At 53.4% G+C, this 12,055-nt stretch overlaps 1 protein-coding gene across 1 annotated transcript in view; it reads left to right on the forward strand.

The window, feature by feature from the left end:
- The window catches only part of RGS9 (regulator of G protein signaling 9), a 67,927-nt gene extending 58,529 nt beyond the window's left edge, over positions 1–9,398 (forward strand). Inside the window, exons 18-19 of the mRNA XM_008693654.2 lie at positions 6,936–7,411; positions 8,964–9,398. Coding sequence (XP_008691876.2) covers positions 6,936–7,411; positions 8,964–9,114 — 627 coding nt within the window. The 3' untranslated portion in view covers positions 9,115–9,398. The remainder of the gene's footprint in view (positions 1–6,935; positions 7,412–8,963) is intronic.
- Positions 9,399–12,055: the final 2,657 nt, after the last annotated feature.

Genomic DNA, 12,055 nt, shown 5'->3' on the forward strand with positions numbered 1-12,055 from the left:
AAAATGATCCCATTACTCTCTCCATTTTCCCGAGCCGTAGATAAGCTTATACTCTGGAAGGGCAACCAGAGGTATGCTTTGGTCATCTGTCTTCTGAAGAATGTCAGAGTCCTCCAACTCAGGGAGGGCACCCCAAGCAGAAATGTCTGGTAACAGCCATTCTTATACTGAGTGACATGAGGAGGGGCCATGTCTCATTTTTTGGAGACTAATGCCTGAGGCCTGGTGGGTTCTGCAGAAACATGTCTCACATGAATGAGTGGAGGAAGGAAGGAAAGAGGGAAGGAAGGAAGGGAGGAAGGAAGGGACAGAGCCCTGGGTTTAGAGACGGCCTCTCGGCCCCCGGGTCTACCACTAGCCAAGTGGTCCTGAACAAGTCACTTATTGTCTCTGCTTCCTGATTCGTGAAGTGAGGGGTTGGGACCGGATCCTTGCTTCTTGAAACAGACTTTGTGAGTTCCAGGAGGGTACCAAGCCTGGGGCCTCCATTTTGCTTGAAGATTTGGAATGGGATGAAATAGGTAATTTTCAATTTTTTGCATTGAAATAATCATGAATATATTATGAATTAGAATGCAACATGGACATGCATTTTTTAAGATAAAAATTGAGACATCAAAGACATTTCATGCTTGGCTGTGGCAGGTTTAGGCTTTGCCCTCAGATTCCTGGGAGAGGATGTTTACCCTGCTCTCCCGCTGTTTGTCCTACTTTCCTGAGGAAGCTAGAGAAGCATGAAACCAGAGATATATATTCGCTACCCCTTCTGGTGGCCCCCTGTGAGCCGAGATCACATGCCCGGCACAACAGTAGTGAGGATGTCGGGGTGTCAAATGCATCGTGAATTCTTCACGTTACAAACGGTGCCGTGCTCATCCTTGACTCGACCATCCTCCACCCTGCTCCCCACATGTGAGATGTGTCTGCTGCCTCTTTCCACAGCAAACCACCAGGGGCTCTGTATCGGGCACAGGGTAGGGACACCACACATCTCAATGGAAACCTTCTCAATGTCAGACGCACAAGGATCCCGCCGTCTAATGAGAGGACAGGCGTGTCACCGAAGGAGGTTATCATGCTTTAAGGGATACACACATAAATATTGTGACACTACCCAACTCAAGGAAGACAGGAGATAAAGGGCTTCGCTCTGGGAGAGCAACAGGGCCGTCCCACGAGCGTTTCCTAAACACCTGTTCTGTGTAAGAGCCAGTGAAGGGTGCCGAGGCGGATGCGAGAGGTTCTCTGCCCTTGAGGGGTGGACAAGGGGGTGAGGTTGCAAACGGCCGCAGCGCGCAGCAGGATGGGATCGAGGCTGGGGTCGCGTACAACACCCCGGGTCTGGCCTAGAGGACTGCGGGGGACGCCACCAGGAAGTCCTCATGTTTGACAGTAAAGGAGCCCCAGGTCCCTGCCCAGTTGTGAGGCTTCCTCCGAGTGTCCGCCGCCGGGCTCCCGCAGGTGGCGGCTGCTCCTGCTTTGTGTCTGTGGGGACAGAACGGTAGCCCCGTGAGGTCGGTCTGAATCTCAAATAGCTTCAGAAGTAGGATTTGTTTGGACATTATTGTTGATATATTTAAATGATTATGATGTTCTCTGTGTACTTAGGCACCGTCTTAATTCCTTAATGCCATATTTTAAATAGTTTGAGTTTCTCTACCCACAGTGGTGTGTATCTTATGCTAGAATAGAAACTATGGGGTTAAGTGCCAGGATTTCCTTTGTAGAATTTCATTTTCGAGCTTGATTTTTCGAGAGAAGACTGTTCTTCTCCGCAGGGTCGTGGTAATACAAGGGCTGGGGACAATAGGTAGAATACATTGGCCAATGCCTGGCATCTAATACGTGCTCAGTAAATACTAGCTGTTGTTATCCGTGTCAGAACCATTATCACTGTCACCGTCGTCATCATCCTCACCATCCTCCTCCTCACATTGGTGTGATCACCATCACTGTCATCACCACCACCACCATTATCATCCCCGTAAGCATCATTACCAACACCACTACCACCGTCATCACCACCATCACCACTGTCATCACCACCACCATCACCATCATCACCATCATCATCACCACCATCACCACTATCACCACCATCACTGCCATCACCATCATCACCACTATTATCACCATCATCACCACCATCACCGCCATCACCATCATCACCACTACCATCACCACCATCACCATCATCACCGTCATCATCACCACCACCATCACCACTATCACCACCATCACCACCATCACCATCATCACCACTATCACCACCATCATCACCACTACCATCACCACCATAACCATCATCACCACAACCGTCACCACCATCACCATCATCACCACCATCATCACCACCATCACCACTATCACCACCATCACCACCATAACCATCATCACCACAACCGTCACCACCATAACTGTCATCACATCATCACCACCACCACCACCATCATCGCAATCACCACTATCGTCATCATCATCATCATCACCACCACCGTCACCACCATAACCATCATCACCACCACCGTCACCACCATAACCATCATCATCACCGCCATCACCACCATCACCATCATCATCACCACCACCACCATCACCACCATCCCTAGTAGCATATGGTCTCAGAGTAAGCTTGGGTTTTCTTGCATCTGTCAGTGCGGTCCTGTACTGATTCTTTATTATTTAGGGCATTTCCTCAGGTGTGTTCACAGCTTTGTTTCCCTAAACTGTCTTATTGCTCTGCTCTCTCAGAGTCTTGCAGTGTCACCCTCCCTGCTCTCCAGCAGCCATTAGGATATATTGAAGGGAGGAGAGTGGGCGCTGATGTCATGTCCTCTGTCTGTGAGAGGGCTGACCAGCAACAGTGCGGTGACTGGTCCACCCTTTGGTCCCAGGCTTCATGGCTACAGCATGGGGAAGGTCTTGTGCTGGGCTGTGCCAAACGAGATGGTAGGTAGGAGGAATGATGTGTTCACCCTTGTGGATTTTTCTCCTTGGAGCCCACTTTGCTTATTGGCTTTGGGAGGCAGTGGGGAAAGGGAGAGCAAGGAGGGACGGGAGGGGGCGCTCGTACGCTGCATGCTGAACCCGAGTGTGGCTCGCAGGACTTGTGAGCGCAGGTGGCCACGAGGTCTCCTGCAAATTCTCAGCCAGTTTCTAGGCAGAAAACGAATTGCAGCTCTTTGCACTGCCTGCTTTGCCCTCCATTGAAAAGCCTGTGACTGTGTTCTCGTGTCAACGTACGCACTCCATTTCATGCTCCTGCCCCCCTCTGTTGGCTCCTTGCATAATAAAACAGCAGCACAAGACGAAACAATCCGAGCTCTCAGAGCTTCACTGTGTCTCTGCGTGTCACATTTCTTTGCCACGTGCCTTGCATGCCGCTGCTTCGCTGCCTCGCACCCCTGGTGGGTGTGGCATGGGCTGGAGGGGTGGGGCTAGGTCTCTGTGGGAGGGGCCAGAGTCATGGTGGGGTGGGCTAAAAAAGGAGTCCTGCTTCAAGTATCTAGAGCCAACGGGGCTAATGGCTCTCTGCCCAGAAGAAAGGACTTTCTCGGGCCAGGTAAGTCAAGCAGGACAGTGGCTACATCCTCACCTGTCCTGTCATTCATCTTGGAAAAGAAAGTGCTGGGGGAGCTGTGGGGTGAAGAGGAGGGCACAGAACTGGGGGGGAGGTAAATGGAGTGGTCCATCCTGTCATAAGCTGTACAATCTTGGTCAAGCTGTCATCTCCACGAGACTCAGTGTTCTTATCTGTAAAGTGGGGGTGATAATGAGTTCATCACAGATTCTGAGAAAGTGGAATTCAAGGTAATGAACTGGAGGTGGGGTGTCCTCAGTCAATCTATTGAGGGAGAGGAGTTTTGATGCCACTCTCTCTCTCTTAACAAAGCCCATTTCCTAGGTTTGATGTTTCAGCCCACTCTGCAGAACCCCAGGTCCTATCTGAGCCCCACAGGCACCAGGATGGCCATAGGGATCAGTAGACAGAGCAGGGGTCTGGGGTTACCCACTCCCGGGATGGAATTCTCATTTAGTCTCTGTGTTCGTTATCTATTGCTGTGTAACAAAGCAGCACGGATGCAGCTGTTTATCACAGTTGGCTGAGTGAGGCTGGGCTGGGTCCTCTGCTCATGGTCTCACACTCAAGGTCACAACAGGATGCCATGTTCCTCTCTGGGGGCTCTTGGGAAGAGTCTGTTCCAGGCTCATAGGGACTGTTGGTGAGATTCAGTGTCTCATTGTAGGACTGCAGGTCCCACTGGTTTTTGCTGGCTGTTGGCTGATGGCTGTACTCAGCTCCTAGAAGCCACCCCAATCCCTCTCCAGGTGTCCCCCTTCCTCCTTCAAAGCCAATAATGGAGAATTTCTCCTTTGTTGAATTCCTGTCGTGCTTCAGACCTCTGACGTCTGTCTCTGGCCTCTAAATTCAGCTCTGAAGGGTTCATGTGAGGAGGTCAGGCTGGCTCCGATGATCCTTTGTTAATGTCACCTATGCCATAGCACATAGCCTGGCCACGGAGTGGCTGTCACATGATGTTTACGGTGCACACCTGCCCTGGAGACGGACAGAATGTAGGGGCCAAGTAGTAGTCTACATACCACAGTCCCTGGTTGTGAGAGCCTCGGGGCGGGGGTGAGGAACCCCTCTGGACCTGCAATTTCTGTTCTCTAAAATGGGGGAGTTTCAGATACATAGATTACTTAGCGCATAGTAGATGTTTCTTAGGTGATAGGGTCGTACTCCTTTCCCCCAGCAGTTGTCTCCTGAATCCTTCAGTAGAGCAAGCTTTCCCCTTTGTTGTTTTTTTTTTTTTTAATTATTTATTTTCGAGAGAGAGCAAGCGAAAGAGCATGTGAGCAGGGAAGGGGCAGAGGGAGAGGGAGAAGCAGACTCCCCGCTGAGCAGGGAGCCCGTGCAGGGCTCCATCCCCAGACCCTGAGATCACGACCTGAGCTGAAACCAGGAGTTGGGCGCTCAACCGACTGCTCCCCCCAGGCGCCCCTCCCCTCTCCTGTTAGTGTTGTCTGCAGCCTGGGTTCGAAGTGGAGACCCTTTTTCCTGTAGGAGGACGGTGTTAGAAGCACAGTGCAGGGGTCCTCAAACTCCCCGGGCACAATAACAAAACCATGGCCTTGGGGTCTGGTAGAAGAGACTTTCCTTCAGTCGCAAGCCCCCCCCCCCACCCTGAGAGCCCCTGCAGGGGGTCTGGCTGGGCTGAGATCTGTACTTGCAGTGGATGTGGGGGTGATTCGGAGTAGGGCTGATGTGTGGGCCCCCCGGGGGATGTGCAACTAGCTGTTACATGTGTGAACCCTGAAGCCCATGAGCCCGGTTTCCAAGCCTGCCCCAGCGTCCCCAGTGGCTTGTCCTTGGGACTTGCTTTTCGAAGCATTGGTTTTCTCATCTGTAAAATGGGCATAATGAGAGTTGGTCGCCTCACCGAGCGGCTCCGGGAAGTAAGTGCAATGATCCACGAAACGTGCTCAGCCCAGAACCTCGGATTTGTTCATTCTCAGTGCATATGAGTAATGCCAGTTATGATGAGTCTGTCCACCTTGGGGCCCCAGGTCTGGGCCTCAGCTCTGGCTTGTTGGCTGTGGGTGCTGGAGCAGAGGAACGAATCCGCGACTCCCAGCTGCTGTTTCAGGATGGAATGGAGCTTGAGCTTTGGGGAGTTGGTGGGGGAGAATGGAGACCATCCCCCTGCCCTCCTCACCCCCCCACCCCCGGCAAGGTCTTCTGTCCTTCTGTGGCCTTTCTTTTCCTCCAAAAGCTGTCCTTGGCTGTGCCTGCCCTTTCCTCTTCAGGTTGGGACCGGCTCACTCAGGTGACCCGGAAATCAGGCCGCACCCCAAGGAAGCCAGCCGCCTCCAGCTCAGCGCCCGGAGTTGCCCTTCTGTGGCCCCAGGACAGTGCCCAGTCCCCAGGGGCAGGCAGGCTTCTCTAAGCCGGGCATCTGTGTGGCTGTGTGTTTCCAAGAGGGTTTGTTGTTCACTGAAATCAGAGGCAGTGTTGGCCCAATGGTCCCAGAGGGTGCCCCTTCCCCACCAGGACCAGCACATCCTCCAGCTGGGCTTCCATGTGGTGCGAGGCCACATCCGGCCATCAGGAGGGGGCAAGACAATTGGGCCGATGGGCCCTTGGAGGCCCATCTGTGGAGGAAAGAGGGGACAGCAGACAGCCTCCCTGAAAATCCCCATTTTAACTTTGTCAGCTCAGACAAAGCTCTCTTGGGCATCTTTGCCAGAAACCTGCCCGGTCCAGCACTCCTGCCCCTCGGCTCCTTGACTCTGGGGTCTTGGGAGCCCAGAGAGGTTGAGATTCTTTCCTTCTCTGAGGACGTGTCCTGCCTCCACACTCAGCCTTTCTTTCCAGCCACCCTGCTCTGCTGCGGGAGGCACGGGCCAGTGCCAGGGCTGGGCCATCCCCAAGGGACGGCCAGTGGGACATGGGGGGGGGCTCAGGACCAGCTGGGTGTTCTCAAGCCCGGCAGAGTCAGCGGGGCCCGGGGGTGGGGGGGTAGAACCTTCACTGCTCTGTGACACGTGTTTCGATGCCTCCAGTCCTCAGGCTGGGAACCAGGGATAGAGGAGGAATGACATGGTGTGGTGGGTACTAAGCATCGTTCGTTGGGGGACGGGAGTTGAGGGGCAATTGGAAATCCAGCCTGGCCATATGCCAGCACCCCTGGCCGGAAGGTCAGTCTAGGATGCAACTGCCCAGCTCTGGGCCCTCTGGCCAGGGCTCGGGGACGGGCAGGACCCTTGGCAGGAGGTCTGTGTGTGTCCGTGCCATTGTCCCAGGGGGCTTTGGACCCTCTTCCCAGCTCCCCGGTGCTGTGGTCCCGGCACCGGAAGGGGCTAAGTTAGCAGAGGGCCCCGTCCATCAGCCCCCACCACTCACTCTGAGCTCTCTCTTTCCTTTCCTGCAGCCGGGCCAGCACACTGCTCCCAGCCCTCACCTGGCCGTGTACACCGGGACCTGCGTGCCCCCCTCTCCTTCCAGCCCCTTCTCCCCATCCTGCCGCTCCCCCAGGAGGCCCTTCCCCTCACCGGGCCGCTTCATCCGGAGGCCCAGCAGCGCCATCTGCCCCTCGCCCATTAGGGTGGCCTTGGAGAGCTCCGAGCAGAAGGGGGAGGCCAGCGGGTCCAGTGCCTGTCCTGGGCCCTCCGACACGGACGCCAGCGAGGCTTCCGCAGAGCACCCCTGGCCCCGGCCGCAGCCCAAGGCCCCGCCCAAGGCCCGCATGGCTCTGTCCTTCAGCAGGTTTCTGAGACGGGGCTGTTTAGCTTCCCCCGTCTTTGCCAGGCTCTCGCCCAAGTGCCCCCCTGTGTCCCACGGGAAGGTGCAGCCCCTGGGGGATGTGGGCCAGCAGCTGCCAAGATTGAAATCCAGGAAAGTAGCGAAGTAAGAACCAGAAGGGATTGTGCTGTGTGCGCGCACATGTGTCTCTGTGTATGCATGTGTGCACATGTCTGTGGGTGTGCACACACGCACATTTGTGTGTAAGCGTGGACGTATGCACATGTCTGTGTGCACGTTTGCACATTTGCCTGTGTGAGCATGCGTGTGCACACGTTTCTCTGTGTGAGCGTGCGTATGTGCACGTATGTCAGTGTGTATGTGTGCATGTTTGCACATGTCTTGGTGTGAGTGCATGTGTGCACATATGCCGGTGTGTCTGCACACTTGCCTGTATGCGAGCATGCGTGTGCACACATGTTTCTCTGTGTGACCGTGCACATATGTCGGTGGCACGTGAGTGTGTGTGTGTGTGTGCATGTATGTCTGTGGTGGGTCCCGGAGCTGTGTGGCTTGAACACGGTCTAGAGCTGGGGGCTGGCGGGTTGGGTAAGGATTCCAGGCCAGCAGACACAAAAGCAGGCTGTTTGGCCTCTGCATAGTTTCCAGAAACTCAGCGTTGTCCTCCCCTGCTTCCTGAGAAAGAAAAGGAATGGGGGTCTTTCTTTTCCATCTTGTTCCCCCTTCTGTGCTGCCCCCACCCTGCCCCATCCCCTGAACCTTAGTCTAACGAACCCATCGCACCTTTAAAGGGCAGGAAGGGTCAGCGGCGGCCATGGGAACCACAGGGGGTGGGGGCTCCCGTGCCCCCACTTTGCCACCCCCACCCCTGCCTCCACCTCCAGACTCCCAGAGGGGCTTTCAGGGATCCCTGCTTCTACAGTTGTTCCTGTGAAAACCACAGTGCCCAGTCTTTCCCGACAGGTGGCCCCTCTTTACTCGATTTTGGGTGGCGCTGCAAGCCTGATTTCCGAGAACCCCAAGGACCCTGAAGCACCCTGCCAGGTGCAGAACCCTGTGGGGGGTGCCTGATAGCTCCCAGACCAACGGCAGAAAGGAAAGTTGTAGACAGTGCAAAACCGAGAATCAGCCCCCACCTTTATCTGGTTTGGGGGAGACAGTCAGGGGTATTCCTGCACCAATCAACCCGCTCCTGTGTTTGGCCTTGCCTGGTGTTGAAAAGGAAAGCTCCATGCAGAGGTCTCCGGTTTCCATGGATACCCGAGCATCCCTGGCCTCTGCCTCGCAGTGTGCTTGGGGGACAGCAGGGGGCAGAGGTGATTACTTCTCTGCTGCCTCTGTCAGTCGGGCGGGGGAAGGAGGGTGGGGATCGAGGGTGAGCCTGTCTATCGATTCATCAGAAGGCAGTGGACTAGCTTGAGGATCAAGTGCAGGCATGTCCTAATGCGACGTCCTGAACTCACCAAAACCATAAAAATCCAATGAAGATAAAGCATCTTTTGACTCAGCCTTAATTCCGCAGAAAAATATGAGTCCCTTGCTCCCGCCAGTAAAAGAGATCCACGGAGCCGTTTGCTGCACACAGAGCTTTTGGCAAATAAACCGGCGTGTCAGCCTTCTCCGGGGATGTCAGGGTGAGGTGAGGATTTGGTATCCTTCCTGTCCCCATGCACATGCTTTCTTTTTGTGCCTGAAGCTTTTTCCAGATCAAAATGGATGTGCCTACGCAGAGTGGGACCTGCCTGATGGACTCAGAGGACGCCGGGACCGGAGAATCGGGTGACCAGGCCATCGAAAAGGAGGTCATCTGCCCCTGGGAGAGCCTGGCCGGGGGGAAAGCTAGCTGAGCCAGAGGCCCTGGACCAAGAAGAGGCTCCCGGCAGACCCCGCAGATGGGACCGTGGGCAAGCTTGCTCTCGAACCAAAGTGCATTGCGATCACATTTGGGGGCCAGAGAGACGAGATGGGATGGATTATGGGAACTGTGTGCTGGCTGGGGTCCCAATGGCCAATTCCTACCCTTCCTCCTGACCTTCCCTCCCCTGGGCAGAAGAAAGGCATGTGGACCAGAGGACTTTACTTGCTGCCTTAAAACCGATAAAAGGTTAACTTGTAAGAGTCTTTCGGATTGGAATGTTAGTGTGTGTCTGGTTTTACTAGTTAGGAGCTATTATTTATGAGTTTATGTGTTAAGCTCATTCCTTCTTCAGTTTTAGGGACAAAGGGACACTGAGTCATTTTCCGGTCACTTTCCCTCCATGTCTAAATTGGTTGGTGCATGTCACTTTTATCAATGGAGCTCCCAGGAGTGTGGCACCATTCAGGAAGGGGGTGCTGGGGAAAGGCATCTTTCTAGAATGTCAGGTGTGTTGTTCAGATCCACCAAGAAGTAGAAACAAGATGGGATTAGATGGGCAAGGGATTTATTGGGGGAAACACCTATGAAGGATAAAGAGTGGGAGCTGGAGAAGAAGGGGGTGAGGGCCTTCGGACCATGTGCAGGGCTGACCTCTGGAGAAGAAGGAGCATGCAGGGAGAGTCTCAGATGGCAGCGCAGTTCCAAGAAAGTTTTGGCCACGCCACTGGGGCATCCCTGAGGCAAAGTCACCATTGGAGGGGTCCTATGTCTGGCAGGAATAGTTCTGCCTTAAGACTCCACATGCAAGGTCACTCGCTGGTGACACCTGGGGGGGAAGCCTGGCTCTGGCATGGACACCCTGATGGCCATCAGTCCATATGCTCCCTGTGGCAGGAGATCTGAGCAAACATGTCCCTGTCTGCTGCATGCAATCCAGTAGGCACCCCTGGAGATGGTGTCCCCCTCCCCCACTTCTCCCAGTTGTTTACTCAACCAATATTTATTGAGCCTCTACTATGGTCCAGGCACTGTGCTAGGCTCTGGGGTTGCAGCTGTGGGTAAGACTCCTTGTCTCCTGGAATTCGCCTAGAGTGGTAGTTCTTAACCAGGGACAGCTTTGCCCCTAGGGGACACTGAGCAGTGTCTCGAGATGTGTTTGGGTGTCAAGACTGGTGCAGGAAATGCTACTGGCATCCAGTGAGGAGGGCAGGGATGCTGCTAAAATTCTACAAAGCACAGGACGGTCCCCTAGCCCGCCACAGCAAAAGATCATCTTGTCCAAAATATCAGGTACCACTGCTGAGAAATCCTAGCACAGAGGTTACGTTTACTCCCTGTGCTGCTGGCCATGTGACCCTTGTCATTCGTTTCTGCCCAAAGCCCTGAAGTGTTAGCTGAAGGGGTCCTGCTGGGATTTTGATTGGCTTAAACAGTGGGTTGAGATTAAGGGCTACATGGTAAAAACAAAACAAAACAACAAAACATTTCTTAAAAGTTCCATGGAAAGTTCTCATAGGGAAAAAAAAATTCAAGTTGGTTGCCAAACCACTCATTATGCTCCTCCCCTTAATCCTCAGCTTCATCAGATTCCGATTAGTAGATTAGAGCCCCTCACTTGCTTTGAATGTTGGACAACTTACCTTATTGAGCCCATAAATCCTGGGGCTACTGAGTCATCTGTCCTGATACTTCTGGAGATGAGTGGTGGCTAAGTGCACGGCCAAAACCTGGACTTGCTGACCATGCAGGGAAACACAGACAATTTCATACCGAAAGAGCATCTCGTTTTACAGTCTATGGAATCCACTCCTTGGGGCTCTAGAGTCACTCATTCTGGGGTAAGGACATTTTTCTTCCAGAGAGTACACAGAATAGGTTGGATCTTTCTTGGAAGGCGAGTGGGGGGTCAATTCATTTGATGTCTTTATTTGCAAAGCTGGTCTAAAATGAGATCACAGGCAAAGCAATCCAGACCTTTAGTCTACCAGCAGCCTGCATGCCCAGACTTGCACTCTACAGCAATGGGGCTCCACTCCTAAGCCCCCAGGGTCCTAAAGAGAAACTGAGCCCACCTGGATTTTCAGCGTCAACTACTGGAGGCTGCAGGATCGGCTGCTCGGATTAGGTGAGGTCCAGACTCAAATGCAGTAACAAAGAGACCCCAGAAGGAAGGAAGGGGTTCAAACATGAAGGAGTTTTTGACTCTGTCTCATAGTTGCCCAAAGGTGGGAGGTAGGCTATGGTGAGTGGATTCCAGCAAAGAGAGGAAATCTAAGGGCCTATAATATATATATATATATATAAATCTTGTTGCTTTACCCATCCCCGAGTCCTGGCATGATTATTCTCCTCCTTGTCTGGGTATTAGAATCTGCTGGAACCTTGAAAGATCTCGATGCTCAGGCCACACCCAGTCCAATCAAGTCACTCTCCAGAGATGGAGCCCTGGCATCAAGATTTTTTGAGACTTTTCCAGATGATTCCCGTGTCCGAACAAGGTTGAGAACCACTGGCCTGGGATAGTGATTGAAGCTGGTTCACCGCCCCCACATCCGTGTTCACACTCGAGAGACAACAGGAACGGACAAAGTGGTAGGGCCTTGAGTTCACAACCTAGAAGTAGTAGCCGCCATTTCCTCTCACATCCCATTGGTCTGTGCTTGTTCACATGGCCACACCTAGCCGAAAGGATGTCGGGAAATGTAGCCTCTGGTTAGGCCACCTTGTCACTAGCTAACCTTCTGGAGTTTCCAACAGTACAAAGGAAGATGGGTAGGATGGATATTGGTGGAACTTAGTCTTTCCCCTACTGAAAGACTATTACACAGTCTTGGTGGAGGGAATGGAAAGTAAGTGATGGAAAAGGGGAGAAAGTAGGAGATGGGGCAAGAGAAGCTGGCAGTGGATGATTCGTTGGCTTTTGGCCAAAT

This window comes from Ursus maritimus, unplaced genomic scaffold, assembly GCF_017311325.1.
Source record: "Ursus maritimus isolate PB19 unplaced genomic scaffold, ASM1731132v1 scaffold_24, whole genome shotgun sequence".
In the NCBI taxonomy this organism is placed as follows: domain Eukaryota; kingdom Metazoa; phylum Chordata; class Mammalia; order Carnivora; family Ursidae; genus Ursus; species Ursus maritimus.